At 45.3% G+C, this 26,456-nt stretch overlaps 1 protein-coding gene across 1 annotated transcript; it reads left to right on the top strand.

The window, feature by feature from the left end:
- Rpia (ribose 5-phosphate isomerase A) lies at positions 1–26,456 on the top strand. Its single transcript, NM_009075.2, has 9 exons — positions 1–290; positions 6,571–6,631; positions 8,560–8,615; positions 14,765–14,824; positions 17,003–17,067; positions 17,857–17,925; positions 18,605–18,746; positions 21,083–21,182; positions 25,528–26,456. The coding sequence occupies exons 1-9, from the start codon at positions 27–29 to the stop codon at positions 25,620–25,622; spliced, it is 912 nt and encodes a 303-aa protein (NP_033101.2). The 5' UTR covers positions 1–26; the 3' UTR covers positions 25,623–26,456.

Raw genomic sequence — 26,456 nt, 5'->3', positions numbered from 1 at the left:
CGGAGAGGCTGGAGCGAGGCGGCGGGATGCAGCGCCCCGGGCCCTTCAGCACCCTCTACGGGCGGGTCCTGGCCCCACTGCCCGGGCGGGCCGGGGGCGCGGCCTCGGGCGGGGGCGGGAACAACTGGGGCCTCTCGGGTTCCCACGTGCAGTTGCCGGGGCGTGCACATTCGGAGACCCGCGGCGACAAGGGAGGCTCGAGCGCGGGCGGCCCGGCCCCCTCCACGATGTCCAAGGCCGAGGAGGCTAAGAAGCTGGCGAGCCACACGGCGGTGGAGAACCACGTGAAGGTGGGCAGCTGGTGACGGCGTGATGGCTTCGTGCTGCGCGCCCAGGGCACTGCCAGGGTGCGCCTGACTCCTGAAAGGGCGAGGGTTGCGAGAGAGGGGAGAGGATGAGCCTTGTACCCGAATTCGCGCTGTTCTTCCCAACCCTTGAAAGGCCTTCTAGACCCCGAATGGGTGGGTGTCAACTCTTCCCCCAACTGGAGCCTTTTCTACAAAGATTCCCTGTCCGGCTGGAACTGGGTGCACAGTAGAGCCTGGCTGTGCTCTGTTTTAGAGTCTTGTCAGGCTGTTAATGCGTGCCTCCTAATCAGCCCATTGAAAATGGTGAGCCCCGAGGCTGCTGTTCTTCACTTCTCACTTACCGCGAAGCCAGCGGAGGGCTGTTTTGCAAAGTGTTTTGAAATTTTACTCCAAACAGGCTTTTCAGCTCCTCCCGCTGAGGAGCTAGAGTGCTGTCTTTACAAAGAAGCCATCAGGTTACTGTTGACAGGGCCGGGTGGCCAGACATCTGGAGGTGCTGCTTTTTAGGAGGGGTCCAGATGTTTTGAAGTTAGTAAGGCTGTGTCCACATTTGTTAAGTGGCTGGTGTGGTGCTCTGAGTGGACTCTTAGTGTAGGTGGGTTTGCTATCCCGTATGTAGCAGGTTAATTATCTTAATTGTATTACTTCTGTTGCCCTGTGGTGAAGTTTCCTGGTCTTGTTTTCTATTTCTTAGATCGCGTTATCAGAATCCGTATCTTCGTTAAAGGGAATTCTTTTCACTTGTTAAAGCTATGCTGCCCAAAGTTACTTTGCAAAGACACTGTTCTTAGAGCTTTATCTTCCTGCCTAGGGTGAGGGTGGCCTGAGTGGGCGGGGCCGGGTCTGATAACCTCAGGCTTGCCTGTTCTATAGAAGAACACCATTTTTGTTTCAGGCAGGGCTCTTATGCCCTTCTGTTCTAGGGTAGCTTTTTGCTCATCTAGTTAGCATAGGATTTTATACTTGAATTAAGAGGTGTGAGGTATGAATATGAATTTAAAATGTGTAATTTGGCTCTGTGTTTGGAACACAGTGCCACAGGGGTAAAACTGGGACAGTAAAGAGAGATTTCAAAATGCCTTTGTGAAGTGACTTAATAGATTGATAAATGAAATCCATACCTCAGGAGAGCCCATTATCTTAGTTATCCTGTTAATGTTTAGTGGTACACGTCTCCTTGACCTTTGCCTTATCGTTATGTATTTGACTAAATTAAAATCTGCAAGCCTTCCCCTCATGTTCCAGCCATATTCAAAGGACTTTACTACTTTCAGTTTTCCCTTGGCTTTTTTCTTAAGGAGACTAGGAGACAACGATTTCCTCTTCCTATTTTGAAACTCAGGTTGGCTTTGAAACCCTCCCTTCCCCTCTGACTGGCTGGCTAGCACATCTCAAGGGAGGAACTTGATATGTGGACTGTGCTAGCTTTGAAATCTACCTGCTTCTGTCCGAGTGCCGGGATTAAAGGTGTGTATCACCACTCAGCTTTACCCACTTGATTCTGCCTCCCAAGGGCTGGCATTATAGGTAGGTGGCACACCCAGCTCCCTCTGATCTGGACTCCCAGACACTTCAGCGTGACCTATGTTCTAGTTTTTCTGTGCGTTTCTCTTGCCCAAGTCCCTGTGAGCTGTGGGAGGAGACTTAGTGCTATCTATACATTCAGCATTGGGTACAGTGAGGGCTGCCTAGGCAGTGGTCAGTAAGTTGTGTGGAGTGGGAACACTGATATGGACGTTGGGGGTTGTGGGTTTGGTGGCCCTTTCGTAGGCTCTCTGAGTGTGGGGTTTCCAGTCCCCTCAGCCCGCTGGTGTTCCACCGTGGCTACTTCTACTCCAGGGTAGATGGAGAACTCAGAATTCTCAGTTGAATCTTTGTCACCAGGTCCAGACCTGCCTGATTCTAAAGGTGTAGTTACCTCAGAAGGGTTAGTGTATACAGCTCTGCTATCTTCATGGTTTGTTTCTTCATCCTTTGCTCTCTGTGGAGCCTGGGCTTTGATTTGAGATTGGCTTAGCCTGAGGAAACTAGTGGGCAGACAGTATTAATATTATTATTAGTATTTTTTTTTTTGAGACAGAGTCTTATTAGGTATTTTTGACTGCCCTGGGATTTACTATGTAGACTTGGCTGGCTTCAAACTCACAGAGATCTGCCTGCCTCTGCCTTTCTAATGCTAGGATTAAAGGGATACATCACCATACTTGGCAGTTTTTGTGTTTTTAATCTGGTAGAAGCCTGTTTTACTGACATACTATTCCAAACTCACCAAATACACCAAGAGCCTTAGCCCATCGAAGCCAGCCTTATAGAGTCATGAGATTACCACATTGGACTTGATAGCATGCTGTTTAGCATTGCCTTTTAGGAGGGTTATCAGCTGTCAGGCCAGTTTGCAGGTAGCGATTCACCAATTTGGCTTTGGCTATGGCACTCACTCCCGGACCTGTTATTTTGTTTGAAGGTGGCAAGATCTGGCAGACCCTGCAGTTCATCTAGAATAGAGCCTGTCTGATGTACTGAGTTGACCTTTGTGCTACATGCCTCCTAGGACTGATGTGAGCTAAAGAGGAGTCTGGTAATCAGATTTGGCCTCAGGTCAAATGTGAAGGTCAGGTTACGTTTACCTAGGCTTTAAGAAATGGAGGTGTTCACTATTATTTGGATACTTCACATCTTGATATTTAGCTGTCTTAAATACTTTGTTAGGTTCCTTTATTTGACTCCCTTGCATTTTGAGTTCGTGGGACAGCTGATGACTTTATTAGGTGCACTGCCTTCTCGATGGCATCCTGGCAGGTGAAATCGGTAAAGTTGGCTCTGGTAGGTAGGCTGAGCCTCTTGGTTTATTTGGTGAGTTTGGAAGAATATGTTAACCTGGGCTTCTACCAGATTAAAAGACACATAAATTGCTGGGTGTGATGGCTTCTACCAGGTTTAAAACGCAAATTGCTGGGTGTGGTGTACACCTTTAATCCCATTACTTGATAGCAGAGGCAGGCAGATCTCTTGAGTTTGAGGCCATCCTGGTCTACATAGTTCCAAGGCAGCCAGGAGTACCCAGTGAGACTCTCTTATTTCAATAAACAAGCAAACAACACACAGACATTGAGTGCCCTCCCTTCCTAGTGCTCATCCCTCTCCTGCAGCCACCTGTGCAGGCTGTGTCTGTTGGTAAAGAAATCCTACCATGTGTTCTGTAGCCAGAACCTCCTGTCTTCCACCCGTTTGCTGGTGCAAGTAAGGGTGATGGCCTGTTTGCTGTCAGCATTGAGAATTCGATCTCTACAAGAATTCAACAGAAACCTCAGGAAGCCCCTCAGTCTGTTGTCCTGGGAGCTGCTGCTGATCAAGATACAATTGTGAAGGCAGCAAGAAGTTTGCCCACAGCGATAATGTCAAGGCTCTGGCAGGTGGAGTCAACCCAGCTACTTGGTGAACAGGCAAGACTGCAGGCCAGTTCCTGACAGACTGGATTGGCCAAGAATGACTGCCTTAAATCCCTGGGTTTAAGTGCCTGAGACTTGCCGGGTGTGGTGGCGCATGCCTTTAATCCCAGCACTTGGGAGGCAGAGACAGGTGGATTTCTGAGTTTGAGGCCAGCCTGGTCTACAGAGTGAGTTCCAGGACAGCCAGGGCTATACAGAGAAATCCTGTCTCGAAACAAAAACAAAAACAAACAAACAAAAAGTGCCTGTGACTTTCTAAAGCTTAAGTGAGGATTTCCTTGCAAAAGTACAGTTTCCCTCTGTCCCTTTTTTAAAAACCCCACAGCTTGCACAGTGCTACCATTTACTGCCTTTAACATTGCCTTGTGAACTTCCTTATGCAATAATCTGAAAAGAGCCCCCCACCCACCCTCCACAGAAGCCCACAGACAATGATGGGCAAAGTCTGCTGTAGGTAGGAGAGGCCCAGCTAGAAACATTTTTAGTGTTACGTGTGATTGCCATCAGGATTTAATTTGTTTACATTTCTAAACTCCTTGTAGTTGTTGGTCATTCTTTCTGTCTTTTAGTTTTAGATTTAGTCTAATTTTGAGAAGGAACAAATGAGGCATGGGATGCTGGGCCCTGGAGCCGTGGGGCCACCCTTGCACATTACTGGGGGTTTTAACTGTGGCTTAGTTTCTTCCTCCTACGAAGTTTCACAATAGCCTTTCCCTTGCCAAGTGAATTGCTAATAGTTGTCCCACTCCAAGAAATTTGAGAAACTGTGTTCTTTCAGCAATCTAACTCCTTGAATTGTTTAAAGTGAGGTTGTGTGTGTATGTGTGTGGTAGATAGGGTTTTCTTTGTAAGGTAACATGATAAGGACATTAGCTGTTCTTATATCAATATTTTATTCAACATATTAAATTAATGGGATGTGAATAAAATGAAATGAATTTTTAAGGACTAAAATTTATTGTATAATAAATATAGGGTAATGATGAGTTGCATTTCATAGAACACAGTGAATTAAACTTTATGGACAAGATATACTAACAGTTTTCTACAGGTTGAGGTCAGTCTTTACAGAGCTGTAAAATTGCACACATTCTTGTAGGATTGCATAATACAGGCAGGTGCTACAATTCTATTGAAGGAATCTATTAATCTTGGCTTACTTCAAAATCTTCAGTTTTTTTCTTGCATTGTTGCAAGTGAGCTAGTGGGTCTCTAGGTAATAGGGATGGTTGTGAAATTTGGCTTATTAAGATATGTAGGTCTTGTTGGTATAAGTTCTTGGTGGAAGGCAAGTGTGGGTCTTCTAGGCCATTGTTTCTCCACCTTCTTAATGCTGTGACCCTCATGTTCCTCATGTTGTGGTGATGCCCAACCGTAAAATTATTTTCATTGCTACTTTGTAACTGTAACTTTGTTGCTATTATGAATCATAATGTAAATATCTGACATACAGTATATCTGATTTGTGACCCATGTGACAGGGTCATTTGACCCCAAAGGGGTTGAGACCCACAGGCTGAGAACTGCTAGTCCAGGCAGTGTTCAATGTCAGCTGCTGCTCTGTTGGTGGTGGTTTTGCCATAGCCTGAAGTAGGGTGTTCCGGGAAGTTGCTTAGGAGCCAAGCTCCATATTGGTTTTGACAGTGTCCTGTTGGTTTTTCTTTGTGGTCCTATCATCTGGCCATAGGTATCTTCTCTTTCTTAGGATGGCAGCCTTAGTGTTGGAAGCTAGGGACGTAATTGCTGTGTGATGAAGTCACCCTGTAAGTAGTAGTCCTTTCATGCTGGGTTTATTCCAGCCAGAAGGATGTCTTTGAGGCAGGCATCTTAACTGTGATAGGGATCCAACAGAGAGCAAAGTCTGACCAGCATTGCTTAATTATGTGTCTCTCTTGCTCCTTCCCTCCCTCCTAGCAAAAATCAAAGCTCACACCCGTGCCCTGGGGATGGCCAAATGCTTGCTTTGTGTCTTAGGGTAGCTACATTGAGTAAAATCCTTTCACCATTATACCTCCATTCTGGGATTGGGGCTGGATTGAACACGCTAGTCCTCACAGTGTCAGGCCTCCAGCCCAGAGTTTTGCTATGGGAATGCTCTGCACACGAAGACTTCCTAGGCCTTCATTTTCTTCCCATGAAAAGTAGGGCCCCTTGTGTTAGCTGGATAGAAGGAAGATTTACTTCTGAAGTCACTCCCTCCCCTCCCCTCCCCCTCCTATCCTGTTCTTTTGCTGACTTGGGCAGAATTCTGACTGGCAGGCATGATGTATCCCTGAACTTTCTTGGGTTACAGTTGTGAAGATGACAGTCTCCTGTGTCCTAAGAGCTGAGCTTGTGTGAGAATGAAGCCAGAGGGCGGGCCCAGCTTTCCATGCTTGCCCAGGCTCTGGTTTCCCACGCCCAGCGTGACCCTCCCCCCTCCCCTCCCCTCCCATCTCATACCCTCCCTTGGATTGGCCAGGAATCTTCCACTATTATTTGCAGGCTATTTCTGTGAGGCCAGCTTCAGTTACTGTGGGGTTGTTACATGGTGTAAATACTTGAGCCACCAATTATTCATTTGGGGTGTGAATATGGAGGAATGGTGAATGGGATGGTATTAGTGTCGGAAAGGAACGAGGAGGGCTCTGTCTGCGGGATAGCAGGATAAAGTACAGCTCTGAGGTTCAGAGGTTACGTGTCTGTAAAGTAGGTACCCGCCTTGCACCTGTGCTATGAACTGTTGTTCATGATGATTTCTAAAAGTCTAGATCAAGAGAGTAATAAAACTACCGTAGTAACGAATCTTGCTTTTCCATCTCTCTTTTTGGCAGAATAACCAAGTGCTGGGAATTGGAAGTGGTTCTACAATTGTCCACGCTGTGCAGCGAATAGGTAAGTTCTCGTCCTCAGACTGTACTGAGTGTTTCCTGTATGCTCATGGGAGTAGGAGGTGGAGGCAGGGGAGGGAAAGGGCTCAGGTGTGGTGGCTCAGGTGTGGCCTTTGTCTTAGTCCCCACTCAGCCTTGTGGAGATGGGAAGAGCATGCTGTCCATCTGAGGTTAGCTGAGGGTTTCTGCTCTTAGGAAAGAGGATTTCGGTCCACTCTAGCTGATTTTGGGGAGACGATGCCCGTGTTTATTGTGCATAGCTAGAGGGGAGAAGTTGACTTAGGTGAGGCCCCAGCAGACTATGATGGTGTACACACATCACGGTTTCTGTATCGGTCTCAGGTTTCCTCGGAAACCTGTGTGTTTCTCAGACAAACAGATTGAGTCACAGTGTCCTGTCTGTGACAGGACAAGGATGAGGTCCCTGCAATTGGTGGCTGGTTTTTGTAGGTATGACTTCACTTTGATTGGGTCCTCTCTGTACTTAGGAAAGGCTCAGGCATTATCAGCTCCGGTGGCTGCTCAACAGGTTCTGCAGCCCTGCTCTTTGTTGGTAAAAACAAAGCCTGGGAGTGGCTTGCCCAAATGCCCATCTTTGGCAGGTGCCAAGGGTCAGGGCCTAGGAGGCAAAACCCAGGTTCCTGTTGTGATCGGGAAGTGGCTGATGGGAGATTTAGTGTTCAGTACTTCTCTACCTTAGCCCTGTATATGGAGAATTTTAGGCCACAGGAATTACTGCAGATTCATAGGAGTAACCTCTAAACCTTCCAAGAGACAGACTTGATTAAAAGACTCGACATTTAAAGAAGACAGCTTTTTAAGACTCATTAAGATTTCCTAAAAGTTTAAAACTAATACGTATCTCTCCCAACCTTTAATCATCCTCTGGGGCCTATAGGTCCTTATATTTCTTAATAAATACAAAGTGAAGTTCTGATGTTTCCCTGGAAAGGCACTGTAGGATTGTAGCTAAGATTGAGAGTCGGCTGCCAGAAGGGAAGTGGTGGCCCGCACCTTTAATCCCAGCACTGGGGGAGGCAGGTGGATCTGAGTTCAAGACCAGCCTGGGCTAAAGAGTTCTAAGACATCTAGAGCCAAATAGAGACACCCTGTCTTGAGCCCTACCTTGCCCCCCTTCCCCCCCAAAAAAAAAATAAAGGGAAAGGGAAGAAAGACCACTAAGGACCACATTCCAGCAGAAACGAGGATTATAAAGTAATATGAATGCCCATTGTAAATTTACAAATGCGTTTGTGATTGTACGAGGGATAGTTATATCATGTTAGGCGTATTCACAACCTTGTTATTGTTTCATGTGAACATGAGATATTATTTGTGTCAAGTTGACAAGGGGTGGATTGTAGTGGCTATTCCTGGTTGTCAACTTGACTATATTTGGAATGAACTACAATCCAGAATTGGAAGGCTCACCAGTGACCCTTATCTGGAGGCTTGGAGATCCTTATCTGGATCTTGGTATGGAGATCTTGAGCCATAGTGGCTATGGATTCCAGAAGATTCAATCTCCGAGTTTAAGGAACACACCTTTAATCTGGGCTACACCTTCTGCTGGAGACAATATAAGGACATATAAGGGGTAGCTGTGTGACTACTAAGGTAATTTACTTCTCAGTGACCCTGTTTCCTCATGTGCAAAGAAGGGGTGATAGTCATAACTTATCTCTTGGGCTATCTGGATTAAAAAGGTTGAATACACAGCTCTTAGCAAATTGCAGACACACAGCAGCAGTACCACTGAAATGGTTTTTTCTGTGGTCATTCTTGCCTCCCAGGCCCTCTAGTGTCTGCAGAGGCAGCTGTCAGTGGGAGATAGGCCTTTGGTCTTTCCCCTTTGGTTGGATTTTAGAAATGCACGTGTGACCATAAAATGTGGGGAGTTGAACAATACCAGTGTGACTCTTATCTCCACAGCTGAAAGAGTGAAGCAAGAGAATCTGGACCTCATCTGCATCCCCACATCTTTCCAGGTACATCATGTTCCATGTGTCCCTCCCTGTCCGTGTCTTAGCCGCTGTCAGGTCTTCTGGGTTCCTGAGAACCCAGCTGGGTTCCACTGTACTCCAGCTTTGTGTTGTTAATCCAGGATGGTTTCCTTGAGGGAGCCAGGCTCAGGGGAGGAGCTGACCAAGTGTTTGGTATAATTTTTTGAGGCAGGATTTCACTATGTTGCCTTGGCTGACCTGGTCTGTAGGCTCATCTTCCTGCCTCTGTCTCCTGAGTGCTGAGATTAAAAGCATATTCCACCATGCCCAGCTGGGGGGTGTAATTTTGTTTCATTTACTTTGATGTTTTCTTATGAGTTAGGCTCAGTTTGGAGTATGCAGAGAACAACTGTGTGGTCTTTAGCCACAGGGACTATTATCCTGTTAAGGGAAGAAGGGAATTTCACGAAAAGAATTTGTGATGTTATAGTAATGTAAGTGTAGTTTACGGTTTGATTATACAATAGCAGAACTGGATGGGGAAGGCAGAGGAGGCGGGAAAGAGAGAGAGTAAGTAGACTGAGAAGCTCTGTTTTCATCTGACTTTATACAATTCTATCCACCAACGGCTGTTTCAGTGAGGGTTTGCCAGAGTAATAGAACCGAGAGAAACAATTGCTTTACAGGTGGGTTCATAGGAAAAGTTGAGTATTCCCCCAGTGGCTGTGTACAGGTGGGAGAGCTGAGAACACTGAAGAAGCTGGAAGCCATAGTTTTATCTGTTCTTCCCTCTCCCTCACCTCTCCTCATTCCACTTGATCTTCCTGTTTCACCCCCTCCATGCATTCGTAATTGCCCTATTTCCCCTTCCTAGGGTGAGCCAGTCCATCCCCAGTCTCTTACTCTAGACCTAAACTCTGGTTATATGGACTATAATCTGTTTAACAAAGACTTAACAGCTAACACCCATGCTGTGGACCAGCTCCTGCTTGGAGAGGGGTTCTGAGAGAAGGGGTGTTTGGGGCCAACAACTTGAAGTCAAATTGAGGGTCAAAGCTGGTGGCCTGTGCTCTCCTCGAGACAACTTTCCAGCCTGCTTTCTCTCTGTTCTGCTTTCTTTCTCTCTGATCTGCTTTCTCTGGAGATCTCCAGACAGCTCTCTTTCTGTTCTGCTCAAGACAATTCTCCAAGCAGTTTTTCCTTGCTATTCTAAAAAATTTTTGGATAGCAGATCATAAACCCAGTCTTTTATTTTACAGATCAAACCACTCATTTACTCTAGGTTTCCTTTTAATTATCCTATGAATCAGCATCTCATGATCCCAGCCCCTTAATTCTTAGGAAAGAGCAAGCACACATTTTCTTTTAACATTGCAAAAGAATTCAAAGATCTGCCGGCACACGCCTTTAATCCTATCACTTGGGAGGCAGAGGCAGGCAGATTTCTGAGTTCGAGGCCAGCCTGGACTACAGAGTGAGTTCCAGGTCAGCCAGTGCTACACAGAGAAACCCTGTCTCGAAAAACCAAAAAAAGAAAAAAAAAAAAAGAAAAAAAAAGGAAAAAAAAGATTTCAAAGGTCTACCTCTGTTAAGCGTAGACAATAAGATAACTGGGTAGGGCCTGTCTTGAAATGACTTTTTCTACCTCACCTAGATCTAATAAATTAGCTCTGTCTGCAGCTTATCTTGAACTCAGGAATCTGCCCTTGTAAACACAAACTGATTTAGCTGGGTGGGATCTCCTGGGGTCACCACTCCCTAAATTCCTTTATCTCCTTCCCTAGTGTCTTTCTGACAAGTTGGCTCATAGTGTAACTGCCTTTGTTCCTTCAGTTCATGAAGCCCCTCTTATAATTCATTGCATCCTTATTTTTTGAGAAATTATATATATTTGAACTCATATTTTTAGAGTTATTTTTCACAGCTTTAAGGGCTGTCCTGAAGGCCCCGGTGTTTACCATAAAACATTAGCCACACCTTTGCCTCATTTCTGATTATCCTGGAGTCATCTTTAACAGGGAGGACATTCCTTAGAGGAGGAATGTAAAATATGCACACTTTCATCCAAACCTTATGCCCATGGCAGCCTTGGACACTAGCTCACATCCATTGGCCCTGTCCCAGGGGCAGGAACCATGTCATTCTGTCCCCACCACAGTCTTGCCAGGCTTGGCACATTCATGTATAAGTGAATGCAACCCGTTTTGTCTTTTTGGGTCTGGGTTAACTCATTCAGAATGATTTTTTCCTTTATTTTTAATCTTTTATGTTTTTACTTCTCTTGAGGCAGGAGGTCACAAGTGGGGAAGAACATGGAAGGATTGGGAAGGAATGTGATTGGATGCATGTGAAATTCCCAGAGAATCAATAAAACTGCCGTGTAGGAAAAAAGAACAAAACACTTTACGCCGGAAACTATATTAACATGATGATTTTTTTCTAGCTTCATTCATTTACCTGTGAATTTCATTTTTTTAAGTGCTGAGTAATTATCCTTTGTGTAAATATACCACATTTTCTTTACCCCCTCATCTGTTGGTCCCTTCACCCACTTTCTGTCTATCATGAATGTAATGAACATGGTTGCACAAGTGTTTTGAGGTACGATGAAGCATCCTTTGGGTATATGCCCATAAGTGGTATAGCTGGATCTTGAGGTAGATAATTACCATTTTTCTGAGGATCTGCCTCACTGAGTTCCTTCCATAGTGGCTGTCAAGTTTGTACTCCCAACAGCAATGGAAGTGTTTCCACATCCTCACTGTCATTTGTGTTATTGAGCTTAGCCATTCTGACAGGTGTAAGGTGGAAGGAATCTCAGGGTCATTTTGATTTGCCTTACTCTCATGACTGAGGATGGTGAACATTTCTATAAGTGCTCCTCTGCCATTTGTGTTCCCTCTTTTGAGAATTCTGTTTACAATCAGGTACTTGTTTTCTTGATGTCCAGCTTTTTGATTTTTTAAAAAAGTATATTTTAGATGTTAGTCCTCTGTTCGGTGTGTAGTTGCTAAAAATCTTATCCCATTCTGTAGCTGCTGCTTTGAATGATGGTGTCTTTTGACATACTGAAGCTTTTTAGTTTCGTGAGACCCATTTATTAATTGTAGATCTTTTTGGTTTTTTGGTTTTTTGAGACAGGGTTTCTCTATAGCCCTGGCTGTCCTGGAACTCACTTTGTAGACCAGGCTGGCCTCGAACTCAGAAATCCACCTGCCTCTGCCTCCAGAGTGCTGGGATTAAAGGCGTGCGCCACCACGCCCGGGTTAATTGTAGATCTTAATGCCTGTGTTAATTGTGTTCTGTTCAGAAAGTCCTTTGCTGTGCCATTGAGTTCAGAACTATTCTCCACTTTCTCTTCTATCAGATTCAGTGTGCCTGGCCTTAAGTTGAGGTCTTTGATTCATTTGGAAGTTGAATTTTGTACAGGGTGATAAATATGGATCTATTTGGATTCTTCTGCATGGAGCCATTCCGTTTGTCTGGCACCATTTGTTGAAGATGCTGTCTTTTTTTCCAGGGTGTATTTCTGGTTGCTTCATCAAAAACCAGGTGTCCTTAGGTGGATTTATGTTTGGGTCTGTAATCAAATTCTGTGGATCAACATGCCTGTTTTTATGCCAGAACCACACTGTTTTCATTACTATAGCTCCATAGCTCAGTTTGAGATCAGAGATGTGATACTGATAACTCCAGCAGTCTTTATCCAGGAGTGTTTTAGCTATCCTGGGTTTTTTGTTTCTATGTGAAGCTGAAAATTACCTTTTCAAGATCTGTGAAAATTTGGGTTGGAATTTTGATGACAATTGTACTGTATCTCTAGATTGCCTTTGGTAGGTTGTCCAAAGCATTTTTATTACGTTAATCCTACCAATTTATGAGGTTCTGATATTGTCTTCCATTTCTTTATTCATGACTTGTTTTTAATCATACAAGCTTTTCACTTGCTTGGTTAGAGTTACCCTAACATTTTGTATTATTTGAGTCTGTTGTGAAGGGTGTTTATTTATTCTCTGATTTATTTCTCAGTCTGTTTCTCATTTGTATATAAGATACTAATTTGTATATACGGCTACTGATTTATGTATATATTGATTTTGTATCCTGCTACTTTACTGAAAGTGTTTATCAGTTGTAGGAGTTTCCTGGTGAAATTTTCAGGTCACTTGTGTATACTGCCATCCTCTGCAAATATATACTTTGACTTCTTTTTTAATTTGTATTCTTTTAATCTACTTCAGTTGTCTTATTGCTCTAAGACTTCACGTACTATATTGAATAGATATGGAGAGAGGGGACAACCTTGCCTTGTTCCTGATTTTAGTAGAGTTGCTTTCAGTTTCTTTCCATTTAAGTTGATGTTGGTTCTGGGTTTGTTGTCTTTATTATGTTGAGGTATGTCCCTTGTATCCCTAGTCTCTCAGGACTTTTAACAGGAAGACGATTTATTATATCTTCTCTAAGGTCCCTCAGCACATTCATAATAGCCATTTTGAAGCCCTTCTCTTGTGCTTCATCCATATTGCCTTTCTCAGGGCTTACTGTAGTAGAGTTGCTGGGCTCTAAGGGGACTACTGTTTACTGTGTTTTACTCTGGTGCTTAGGCATCTGGTTTTGGGATGACTGTAATTCTAGGTGCTGATGTCTGGTTTTGTCTTTGTTGATAAGTTTTTTGTTCCTTAGTTCCTGTTGCCCTCTCTGGAGATTAAGAGTGGTGGTTGCCTGATAGGGAGTGCTTTTGTGTTTCTGCCAGGTGTAGCTATAGGGGTGTGGGGAGATCTCAGGTAGAACTTGTTTTTTGGTATTGGGAGCTGACATGCAGGAATGGGGAGAGGGTAGTATAGAGGGCTAAAAGTCCTCTACAGAAGATAAGCACCAGAGAAGCCAGGAAAAGTCAAACATACGGCTTGTCTCGTCCAAGGAAGAAGATGCTTCCCTGTTCTGCAGGAAGGACCGCTGGGAAAGAGTGTGGTTTACATTCCTCCTTATCTATGGCCTGGCCAGTCCTGACGCCCGCAGGCATTGTGCTCATCTCAGCCGTTGTCCTAGACCCTAAATCTTGGGCACTATCTCAACAGAATCCATTTTTATGGGAGAAGCTGGGTGTACCTTAAAGAATTTTAGTGTAAGCATGCCTTGCACTCTGTTATGCTCGTGGGACTGAGTTAATGATTATCAGAACACCCCCCCCCCCCAGAAAATTGTGCTGTGCTTAATATGGCTAAAATAAACTACCTGGTGTCAGACTATGGAAGTTGACATATAGATGGCTACCAAAGTCGAGCTGAACAGAATTTCATTCTTTTTTTTTTTTTTTTTAAGATTTATTTATTTTATGTATGTGAATACATTGTCGCTTTCTTCAGACACCCCAGGAGAGGGCACTGGATCCCATTACAGATGTTGTGAGCCGCCATATGGACCTTTGGAAGAGCTCTTAAACCACGGAGCCATCTCTCCAGCCCCATAGTTTCATTCTTATCTTACCCTGATTGTTTCCCTGCTGGCCATAGCTCCTGTAGGGCCCCACCTCCCTGGATGTAGAAGGGCAGGGCGATAACAGGGTCCATAGGAGGGAGGAAAGCGCTGTCTGCCATGAGGATTCAGCTCGTGGTTTTCTGGGAGAGGGTTTTGGGTGCCAGTGGGTGAGGGAGAGGTCTGAGGCGAGGAAGGAAGCTGTGGGGAGGATCTGCTTAGTTCCCTGGGACTCCACTTTTCCATTCTTGAAGGTCCCCCTGCCCCTGCCCAAGCTGGGATCGAACCTGTGGCCTTTGATGTGCTAGGAGAATGCTGTACCACTGAGCTCCATTCCCAGTCTTTGGTCTTTTGAGACAGGGCATTACTATTATAACTCAGGCTAAGTTTGAATCGGCTATGTATCTCAGCCTCCCAAATGTATTGGTAGATGTTTTAGAAGTACCCTGGTATTGTTTCCCAAGTCTGGGAGGGGCAGCTTTTACCTCTGGAACTGTTTCTTTCCCCTTGTGCTGTGTGGTTCCAAGTGAAGTAGCAGTCAGCATTGCTCTTCATGGGGCTAGATCTCCCACGTACTGGCAAGCAAGTGTGGGATATGAGAGGGAACCTAGGTCAGTCTTTAGGGCTTGACATATCAAAAGAATTCTGTAAATTCTGCAGACTTTTGCTATATTTTTAGTATAAATGACCCGTGCTTGCTTTTTTTCTGTCCTCCCTAGGCCAGGCAGCTTATCTTGCAGTATGGCTTAACCCTCAGTGACCTGGATCAACACCCAGAGGTGAGTGTGTGTGTGTATGAGAGAGAGAGAGAGAGAGAGAGAGAGAGAGAGAGAGAATAAGAAAGAAAGAAAGAAAGAAAAAGAAAGAAAGTGATTGACTGTCTTTTTTTTTTTTTTTTTTTTTTTTTGGTGGCTTATAGTTGTTCATGGGCTCCAGCTATCTTGGTAGGCCCAGAAAACATTAGCAAATTATATTCACTTTTGTTCTGGGGCCTTGAGTGTTAATTCTGACCAAACTCACAAGCAAAGAAGTGACAGTGTAGGCACACTACAGATTTAGCTTCCCAAAGATTTAACCTCCAGGGCTCAGTAAAGGGAATGTGGACAGTTCCAGGGTTGGTCTGTGGCTCCTGAAATTCCCTTCTCATAAGTGAGCCAGCCTGTGGAACTCACACCTAAGCTAAGGAAAACGTCATATCTTAGACAGTCATGACCACTTGAAAACTAATTAAATATTTCCAATATTTGTGGAAAAGAGTGTTAAATTCAAGGATATTCCAGTAAAGACGGAAGCTGTGGAGAGTGAGTAGCATCCCTTGTCACCACAGGACTGCCTGAGCTGTCATTAGGTGTGGGGCTAAGTTTAATCTTGACAGTGAGTACTGTAACTATCTCCGGGGATAGATATAGAAAGGGTATGTCATTTGCTTAAGTGGCAGAAGCAGAATTATAGCTTGTAACACTTAAGGCTCTAGAGCCGAGTTACAGTAAGAGGCTAGGTTTGTGGTTGGCTGCCCAGGCTCCATGGCAGGGCCAGCAGAGGATCTTTGGAGGGGAACGTAGTAGCTATGGGTATGTGGGCATAGATGGGTGTTGCCCAGACTTTCTGGAGTGATTGGGCATGCTGGGATAGGCATGGAGTGAGGGTTTGACAGGGTCTAGCAGTTGATGCGGTGGAGTACATAGTGAGACATTGGGAAGGACCTCTTGGGGGGGAGTTCTGTGGGCAGAAATAGTTTCCAATTCAAGAGTGGACTGAACGTTTGTCATCTTTGGAGATGTTGTCATTTTTTCTTGTTCATTTGAAATTGCCTATATGTGCCCACATTAGTTCGGTCTTTGGAATCAGTTTTTCCTCTGCTCTTTTTTTTTTTTAATATTTTTTTTTATTACGTATTTTCCTCAATTACATTTCCAATGCTATCCCAAAAGTCCCCCATACCCCCCCCCCAACTCCCCTACCCACCCATCCCCACTTTTTGGCCCTGGCGTTCCCCTGTACTGGGGCATATAAAGTTTGCATGTCCAATGGGCCTCTCTTTCCAGTAATGGCCGACTCGGCCATCTTTTGATACATATGTAGCTAGAGTCAAGAGCTCCGGGGTACTGGTTAGTTCATAATGTTGTTGCACCTACAGGGTTGCAGATCTCTTTAGCTCCTTGGATACTTTCTCTAGCTCCTCCATTGGGGGTCCTGTGCTCCATCCAATAGCTGACTGTGAGCATCCACTTATGTGTTTGCTAGGCCCCGGCCTAGTCTCACAAGAGACAGTTATATCTGGGTCCTTTCAGCAAAATCTTGCTAGTGTATGCAATGGTGTCATCGTTTGGAGGCTAATTATGGGATGGATCCTTGGATATGGCAGTCTCTAGATGGTCCATCCTTTTGTCTCAGCTCCAAACTTTGTCTGTAACTCCTTCCATGGGTGATTGTTTCCAATTCTAAGAAGGGGCAAAGTGTCCACACTTTGGTCTTCGTTCTTCTTCAGTTTCATGTGTTTTGCAAATTGTATCTTATATCCTCTGCTCTTTTATTATTGATCTTTGCTCCCCCCCTGGAATCAAGTGCTCCAGTCCTGCTGTTTATCTGTTTACGGTCTTTTGGACAGCCCCAAACTTCAGTGTCTTAAATGTTTTGCCCTTATCTGCTGCCTCAGAGCCAGTATTTTAACTTCTTTGGGAACGGTAGAGCCTGTCTTGGGAATGCATGCTAACAACGCCATGTTGTTCATGGAGAGTGAAGGAAGCAGATGCAGTGGTTGGGAGCTGGACAGTGGACTAGGCCCTCTGCTGCCTTCCCTTGGTCTCCAGCAAAGCGCCTTACGCTCTGGGGCCTTCGTCTCTTGGGCAGTTGCGTGGAGATCCTGGGCCTCCCTAGCAGAGCTGCTGAGAGCCTGGTGAGCTCTCACCGCGGTCAGGGGCGCACAGTAGCAGCTCATGAGCTCTTCCCTCCTCCAGATTGACCTTGCCATCGATGGTGCTGACGAAGTGGATGCTGAGCTCAATCTCATCAAGGGTGGAGGGTGAGTGTTGTGGGGACTTTGTTGCTAAAGAGACGGTCAGCTAACCCTTAGCGAAGCGAAATGGAGTACAGAGTAAACAATTGTTCCTGATACACATGAGTTTTTCTTCCTGTCAGCACCCTGATACCATGTGCTGTTGATCCAGCCTAGCATTTCTGACCATTAGTGTCTATCTGCTGACAGGTAACCTGGGCCTTTTCATCGAGATGGTTTGTCATGCTGTTCTGTGTACACACACAACACATTATTGGCTTAGACTATTAGGTCTGTGCCTTATGTGTTAAAGTTTTGAAGTCCGTAATTCCTTGAGGGGTGCTCTCCCTTTATTTGGAAACATTTATCAGAATGACAGGGTGTTCAGTTTTTTAAATGTATTATGTAATACTTGTTGCAGGTGTGAGGTAATTTATCTAGAGAGCAGTAGACATAGGCCAGAAGATTCAGTATCCCTGGCTTGTGCTGTCACAGTCCACAGGGCAGGTGCTCCAAACCGGTCATCTATTCAGGGCATGTCAGAGTCATCTCCCTAACACAGTGCTGCTTAGATGCCTGTTGGAGGGGAAGTGCTTGGCCTGAATAGAACCATTGTCTACTTTCTAGGCTTCTACCAGACACAGGCAGATGCTTGTGTATTCCATCTACTAGAAAGCAGCTCTATAGGATTGAGAATGGCTCTTTAGAAACGAAGCCACATTTCTCTTTAAGTGTCAGGATTGAATACATTTGGGACTCCCATGTCTGATCCCACTTCCCAAATGAAGATGATCTCACCCTACTCTTTCCTGTCAGAGGCTGCCTGACCCAGGAGAAGATCGTGGCTGGTTATGCAAGTCGTTTCATTGTGATTGCTGATTTCAGGTACTGTTCCAGGGTTCTGCCTACCAGCAGAGAAGGTGTCTGGGTTCCCAAGTTTGGTCCCCATGGAAGAGGAGAGAGCCTGTATAGGAATGTAGGAAGGATTTCCTGCTCTCTAGGATTCCAGGCAGTGACTCCTGCTGACTACCGTAGCACCCAGCACTCTTTCGTGGAGCTGGGCCTTCCTGTTTGGGGATAGGGAGGAAGCAGTGTCACCCTGTGGGCAGAGCTCCTCTGCCTGAGTTGTTACTCATTAGGTCTTCACAGGTAACCTCAGGACAAGCCCTGAGGTTCACAGGTAGTGACTCAGCACATCCTGCTTCCTCTGGGGTCAGGCTCTTCTCCACGTGACTGTTATGCTCAGTCTTTGACCAGGCCGATTTTCTTTCAAGGAGCCTGAGAGAGGAGGCACTGTTCTGAGCATGTTAGAAGAAATACCTGCATTTGTATCACTCGGGAAATACCATAAGTGCAAGAGCAACCTAAGTTAGCCAGCCAACCATCAGAGCAGATTTTATAATTTTTACCTTGATATTCAAGTCTCTTTAGTGTAAAGCAGCCCGTGTTTCTGAAGCCCCTGTACTGTCCTGATCTCTTTCCCCTCCAGCTGTCTCGTTAACCCCTTGCCTGAATTTGGTTTTGTGTATTGAACTTACTTAAATTTGATTGACATTTTTTCTAGGAAAGATTCAAAGAACCTCGGGGATCGGTGGCACAAGGGGATTCCCATTGAAGTCATCCCAATGGCCTACGTCCCAGTGAGCCGGGCTGTGGCCCAGAAGTTTGGGGGTGAGGTGGAACTTCGAATGGCTGTCAACAAGGCAGTAAGTGGCCAAGGAGGTTTCTGAGCACTCCGACTCAGTGTGCTGCTCTAGTGCTTTCTGTGTCAGTTAGGTCCTAAGACCTTTGTGTGTGTGTGTGTGTGTGTGTGTGTGTGTGTGTGTGTGTGTGTGTGTGTGTGTATCTGTGTGTATCTGTGTGTGTCTTGTGTCCAACCCCTTAATCTCCCCCCATAGAAGGAGTCATGGTTCTTTCCTGACATCCCTCGGGGTTACTTGAGGTCTGGACTGCTCAGTGAACAGCCTCTAAACACTGTCTTTTGGGAAGTTCTAGGGGGCAGAAAGTTTTTCAGGTTCTGTGGTGTGTGTGGTATTTTTCTTTTCTTTTTTTCATCCTTTCTGAGGCTATCAATGTAAGAGTACAACTCTTATTTCAAAGAGGATAAGAGATAGTTTTAGTTTAGAGCCAAGTAGGAATAACTCTGGCCTGGGAACATTGATTTAGGTTATTCCAAATTCCAGTGAGGTAACAATCTTTTAATATGTACAGAGACAAAACAAAGGCCACAAATTACGCTTTTCATATATATTGTAAACACCAGGTAGGCAGGTCATAGAAAAATGGTGAAGGCCTCACCCCTGTCCTAGCATTCCCCTCCCCGAGACAGGGTTTCTCTGTGTAGCCTTGTCTGTCCTGGAATTAGCTCTGTAGACCAGGCTGGCCTCAAATTTATAGAGAACTGCCTGCCTCTGCCTCCCCTGGGATTAAAGGTGAGCCCTACCATTGCCCCAGCTCTGGTATTGTTCTTAGCCTTTTGGTTGGTGGGAACCATACACACAGTGTGTCTACATTTCAGAGGGTTTACCTTTCAAAAGGTGTAGATGGCCCAAGATACTCTGCCTGTGGATTAGTAACAGTCTATACTAAATTCCAAAGCCAATGAAGTGCCAGTTGGTTAATCTAAGGACAGAAGGCGAGTGGAAGATATTTTTTTTCAGAAACTTTCTGTACAAGATAGCCCCACTCTCTCTTTTTTTTTCAGTGTTAGGAGTTGGGTTCAAGGACTGGAGAGATGGCTTAGTGGTTAGGAGCACTGACTGCTTTTGCAAAGGTCCTGAGTTCAAATCCCAGCAACCACATGGTGGCTCACAACCACCCGTAATGAGATCTGACGACCTCTTCTGGTGCATCTGAAATTAGCTACAGGGTACTTATTTATAATAATAAATCTTTGGGCCGGAGCGAGCAGGACCAACTGGAGTGAGCAGAGGTCCTAAATTCAATTTTAGCAACTACAGTTGTACAGTGTACTCATATACATAAAATAAATAAATCTTTAAAAAAAAAGGAATTGGGGTCAAGGCTTCTGGAAATACTAGGCAAGTACTCTACCACTAAGCTACATCACCTGCATTCTCTATGGGTGGGGGTGTGTGTGAGCACATGATACTCCTGTGGAGATGTTTCTCTTCAGCATCTGACTGTGAGTTACAAAGAACTTTTCTTTTGCACTTAAGTAAACAACCAAATGTAATGACCTCAAACCGAAGTGTATATAGTTATTAGAAATAAAATTTGGGTATTAGAGAAAATAAATAATCAATAACTGTACCCTGGTGTCAATACTTCCTTGACTTCCCTTTAGAAAGCAGCTGTGATAACTGGTTACGTAGCACCTCCCTTCCATTTTTGTTTGAAGGGAGGCTACCTGGAAGTATGTAGTCCAGGTTGACCTTGAGCTCCTGATCTCCCTGCCTCCTACTAAGTGCTGAGATTAGAGACAGACGCCACCAGGCCTGGCTTACCTTTGCAGTCCTAACTGCACTGCATGCCAGGCTGCGGAGGAGTCTTACTTGCCTATGCCTATGTTCTGTCAACATTTATTTCACTAAACAATCTAGTGTCCAGTGGTGTTGAGGAAATGTTCTGTCCCCTCACATCTCAGACCTCTTGTCAGTCTGCCCACCCTTTGTAATGATTCTTGCTGATGGAGAAGGCGTGATGTGTGAAGTCATACAGCCTTATGCTACGGTACTGCTGGTGCTTATGCTAAGTAAGCTTTGAGATGTAGTTCTCTTGGTTTTCACTCTACTAAGTTGAAAACGTCACTGCCTTGAGCCATTCCTGTTTGCATCTCTGTCCCACTTTTTGACACTCAAGAAACAAGTTTTAGAGAAGTCAGTGGCTCCTCTTAACTCTATACCTGTGTGACATTAAGTCGTACATGATCCAAGTCTGTAGGACTCCAAGGAGCCTGCTCACCACTGCTTTATGGAAGCACCTTCTAGGAAGCAGAGTGGGGGACATCTATCTGCCTGTTGTCTTTCTTGCTTTTGCCTACCTGTGCTTTCATCCTTAGTGATTAGAAATTGTCTTCTAGGGGCCAGTGGTGACGGATAACGGGAATTTTATCCTGGACTGGAAGTTTGACCGGGTGCATAAATGGAGTGAAGTGAACACAGCTATCAAAATGACTCCAGGTAAGCTGGGTGGCGCTCACTGGACAGTCACCTAGTGACTTCCCTTCATTACTACCCCCTCTGCAGGCCACAGAAGGCAGCATGAACATGGGCTCAGTGTATACCATGTCTGAGATTTTTAACTTGCATTACCTCCCTCTTCTTGGTTTGTGTAATAAATAGTGTTGGTGTGTATGTATTTTATAGTCTGTTTGAATTGGAATAGCCTTGGAGTTGATGGAAGGTCAGAGGTGCTTGCTTTGAAATAAGCTCAACATTCTTGGGAGAGACGCCTGCCCCCTCCAGGAGCCTGATGCAGCCTCTTCGACCTTTATGGGGGAAGTGACTCAGTTTACCTACATTCACTGGTTACGTGTCATAGGCTATGATTACATGGAATTGGGCCTAGATTAGAGCTGATGGAACCCTGGGGAAGGCTGTGTGAAGCCATGCCTGCAGATATAGGAAGTGCTGCTTCTGCTGGAGAAATAGCAACAGTCTAGTGACAGCGGCTGCTTTGTTAGGTGTGGGGCAGTTTCATAGATTGATGTTGATCTGTGTACTACTATTGCATCACATCTTTAGACAGTGTTTAACATTCTACAGTTTTATTAAATTCCTACTTGGATGAGGTAGTTAACAGGGGACCACAGAGATCCAGAGCTAAGCTAAGTGGTTTGCCTAACACCTACAGCATCACGGTGTGAGCTCTAGGTTTTCCACCTCTTGACCTTGAAGTTTTAAGATTTGTGTTATTTTTGATTATGTGTGTGAGTGTGTGCATTTAACTGCCCATAGAGACCAGAAGAGGGCATCTGATCTCCGGGAGCTGGAGTTAGTTGTGAGCCTTCTGTTGTGGGTGCTCAGAATTGAACTTGGGTCACTACAAGATCAGTGTGCTCACTTGAGCACTGAGCCCTCTCCCCAGCCCCAAGACCCTGGCTTGGATGCTTGCTCACTCTGTGAGGCTGTGTGATATAAGCATAGACTTATGCCAAGGGATAATCAGTAGGAGTTGAGGGCCTCCCCGCTGGGGTGAGGGTTGGGTGAGCTGGATAGAGATGACTTGGCATCCAGGCTTAAGTGTGGCAGGTCAGAGCTTGTAGAAGGGCATTTACAGGAGGAGGTGCCTTGAGAGGCATCATTGTTGCAGTGCTGAGCGGCAATCTAAATCATACCTTGGCAGTGAGAAAAACATCAGTTTTCAGAGTGTGGTGGCTGAGTGGATGCTGGGAGCACACGGCCTGGATGAACTTCTGACCCAGCCTTGCTCTAGCAGTATGAACTTGGACCCCTAGCTAACAGCACTGTGCCTCAGTTTCTCCTTTGTAAAAAGGGCCAAAACTAGTACTAGATCACCTCTTAAAACAGCGCTGGAAGACTAAAGTCCCTAGGGAGAGGATGCACTGCTGTCACCATGAACTAAGCAGTAGATTGTGCGCACGCAGGGACACATGCCCGAGACCCCGCGGCTTGGAGGTGGAGGCAGGATGATCAGGGTCAAGGACTTCCCTGGCTACGTAATGAATTTGAGGCCAACCTGGGCTGCGTGAAACCTCACTTCAGTGCCCACTGACACCCCCCCCCCCCACCACCCCCCCCATTCTTTTGAGACAAGGTTTCTCTGTGCCCTGGCTGTCCTGGAGCTCTCAGTAAAGCAGGCTGGCTTTGAACAGAGAGATTGCCTGCCTCTGCCTTCTGATTGCTGGGATTAAAGGTGTGTTTGTATCACTACTACTTTTTTTTTTTTTTTTTTTTTTAGATTATTTTTTGTGCTAGTTGAGAGTGAAGCCAGTTTGAATATAAGTGTAACACAGCAGCTCCTTCTTCCAAGTCCAGCCTCTGATCGTCTTTAGTCTCCTGAAAATCTTTGCCTCGTTCATTAAGTGAAACAGATGAATTACTCTGTTGTTTAGTGTTGCCTCTCTGACTAAAAGGCCAAGAAGGCATGAGGATGATGGCGTGGAGGCCATGCTCGGTAGGCAGAGTGCACTTGCCTGGTTAGTGCAGACTGACCCGTGGTGGAGTGGAAGGCCAGTTCCTGCTGTGCCCACTAGGGGGCTCTCCTGCTCTTCTTGAGGCCTTTCTTGCCTTTCCTAAGCCTGACCTGAAGAATCTACATACTGGAGACTTGAGAGTTACAGCTTAGAGCGAGGAAGATGAACTATTACCACAGGCCCACTCCTGGTTTGTCTTTGGCTCTCCTTTTCTCTTGCCTTTTGCCTATTGAATTAGACAAACTCCCAGGGCAAGGGCAAGCTTTCCTGTTTCTTCCCAGGTCCATTTGCACGATGGAGACACTCGGAAAAGAGTCCCTATCCGTGTTTCATTGGGTCCTGCGTCTGCTCACATTCAGCATGCTCGGCCCTTTCCTCTGGATTTTATTTGGGGTGAGGGGATCAGTCACTCCTAGCACCTCATTAATTTGAGGCTCTAGAATCATGCCTCAGACTGCTGCTCTGCTATTTCTTTATAGCTTTTGAGGTGGGTTTGACTTTCTCTGGGGCCAGATTGAAGCGTCTGGGCTGCGCTACAAAGGCGTGGATCAGGATGAGTGTTGAGCACTGCTTTGTCCGTCCTCAGAAAACTCTAGCTGTGAGGCGCGTTGTGCCAGGACCTTCATACTTCAGGGACTCAGCTCTCATTTCGCTTGTGGATTGAGGGCTGTCCACAGATGTTTTAATTTATCCTTTGTTCCTTCATACCTTATATCCTTTATACCTTTGTTCAACATTATGGGTAAACAGTGGCAAATGCCACCCTCCGCTCCCTGACACCCAATCAGGCAGCTAGTTACCCTGTCTGGAGACAGCTAGTGTTACTAAAGGAATTGTATGGCTTGTTCTGAGATGATCTTCCACAAAAACACAAGTTGAAACTCCCCTGCCTCACTCCTTTAACTCCAATAACAGCATAATTAGGTTGTGTTCTGCCCTCTCCTTAGCTTTTTACATATTGACTTACAAGAGATAATGATACCTTTTTTTAAAAATTCTTTTAATGTGCATTGGTGTTTTTACCTGCATGCATGTCTGTAAAGGTGTCAGATCTTGGAGTTATGGACAGTTGTGAACTGCCATGTGGGTGCTGGGATTTGAACTTGGGTCCTCTGGAAGAGCAGTCAGTCCCTCAACTGGTAAGCTATTTCTCCAGCCCCTAACCCTACTTAAAAAGAAAAAGGATGAGAATTGGAGAGATGGCTAGTGGTTAAGAGCACTGACTGCGCTTCCAGAGGTCCTGAGTTCAATTCTCAGCAACCACATGGTAGTTACAGCCATCTGTATTGGGATCAGATGCCCTCTTCTGGAGTGTCTGAAACAGCTACAGTGTACTCATGCACATAAAATAAATTAATTAATTAAAAAAATAACAGTGATATTCCAATTTTGTGGCAGAGTAACAGTTTACTTAGCCAGATCCCTGTTAGTGGTCATTGTCCCTCCATACTAGGTTCACTCCCATTTTCTTTGATAGTTGGCCAGTGTTAACTCACTGTAATGTATGTGTATATGTGAACATTTTTGGTGAAGGCCTTATATAGTTAGTTAATTCTCATTGCTAAGCATTCCACTGTTAGTATGTGTGTGCAAACAGCATGGTGATATAGTCATGCTACCGTGTGTGTGCATGTGTACATGAGTGCATGCAAGCACATGTGTGTACACCCATGTATGTATGTGCAGAAGCCAGATGTGTCCTCTCTTCTTTGAGTCAGAGTCTCTCATTGAACCAGGAGCTGGGCGATGGCCAGCAGGCTTCAGGGATATTCCTGTCTGTGCCTCCACATTCTGGTCGCCTGCCCTTACTCATCGTGGTGACTGAGTGTCAGTCGTTCATCCCTGTCACTAGTGAGCTTCAATGCTTTGCTTTTTTTAAGAAGTACTTGTTTAGGTCTTGTGCTCCTTTTTCTGTTGTCACTTACTTAGTGGCTTAGGAACTGTATTCTGATGTGACTCCTTTGTCAGGTGTATGCTTTGTGAACATCTCCCACTTGGAGGAAGCCTTTCAAGGATGGCAGTTGACTGACCATACCTGGGAGGAGTGATATAGCCTTGGAGGGTCTCTATAGCAGGCACATGGGGGGATGAAGAGGAGCCGACCTTGACACTGAGGAGGATGAGCCGCAGGCGAGGGGAGCAGCGTGAGCAGAGGGTCTGGGCTGGGATGAAGCTGGCACATTTGGGAACACAGAGCAAGCCATGATGTAGTAGACGGAAGAGCTGCCAGCAAGGAACAAAGAAAACCCCGGTTTCTTTCAGATTGTGTTTTGTCCGCTGCTGGCTTGTGATATTTGCTCCTGGGAACACTTGATGCTTGCTTTGTTCTGGGAAGCTGGACTTTAACGCACCTATTCTTCATTCTACAGGCGTGGTGGACACAGGCCTTTTCATCAACATGGCAGAGAGAGTCTACTTTGGGATGCAGGATGGCTCAGTGAACGTGCGGGAGAAGCCCTTCTAGCCCTGAGAGGAGCAGGGTCCTCACCTTGAGTCTCCAGCCCAGGCACAGTGGACACGCCTCACCAGGAGCCTTTGCCTTAATGTACCTTCATGTAGCTGTCCACAGTGCCAGAGTGGACGGCTGGCATGGGTGGGTGGGTGGGGGTAGTCAAATCCAGTCTTATGAAGTATTGCTATGTGTCTTTTTAAAAAGAAATTTAAATATATATATATTTTTACTATTAAAATATTCAGTTTTTTTATAAAATAGAACTTGATTTTATGTTTTATATGAAACCTTACCAAAAACAAAAAAAACGTATAAATAAAAATAAGAGATCAGGACTGTCTCTGAAAGCTTTGACTGGACCTGCTGGTTAACCTTCTGAAGTTTTGGGTTTGCTGAGAAAGAACGTTTTTCTAAGCTGGTGCAGGTCTCCTGATGCCTTATGGGAAACCTTGTTTACTGTTTACTTTCTTGTGACACTCTTGTGTTTTCATTGTTACCACTCCCAAATCTTAGTTACATTTTAAGATCAGGTGTAGGGAATTGTGAATGGAGCAGCGGGGCTGTAGTGACGTGGGTACAAACTCCAGGTGAGCGAGAATGCACCTTCTCTTGGATCCTGGCTTGGCTTTGCTCCTGCTGCTGTTGGAAGCCCCCGGTGGAAGCGGAAGCGCCTGCTGGCAGTGCACAGCACTGTCTGAGATGTGAAGCACTTACTTTTTGTTGTTTGAATGTTTTCTTTATGTGAATATCGTTTTGTTCCTCCGATGACCCTTGTATGATTTGGTATCAGAAGCTGTCACTTTGTGCTGTTCGAAGGTTGAAATAAACGTTACTGTGCCATTTGGA

This window comes from Mus musculus, chromosome 6 (genome assembly GCF_000001635.26).
Source record: "Mus musculus strain C57BL/6J chromosome 6, GRCm38.p6 C57BL/6J".
NCBI lineage: Eukaryota > Metazoa > Chordata > Mammalia > Rodentia > Muridae > Mus > Mus musculus.
The sequence above is the reverse complement of the archived record's forward strand: the minus strand, read 5'-3'. Positions and strand labels throughout refer to the sequence as shown.

Coding starts and splice junctions, on each gene's coding strand:
- Rpia (NM_009075.2), top strand. CDS start 27: ATGCAGCGCCCCGGGCCCTTCAGCACCCTCTACGGGCGGGTCCTGGCC. Junction 8,616..14,764: donor GCATCCCCACATCTTTCCAG/GTACATCATGTT, acceptor TGTCCTCCCTAG/GCCAGGCAGCTTATCTTGCA. Junction 17,926..18,604: donor ATTGTGATTGCTGATTTCAG/GTACTGTTCCAG, acceptor CATTTTTTCTAG/GAAAGATTCAAAGAACCTCG.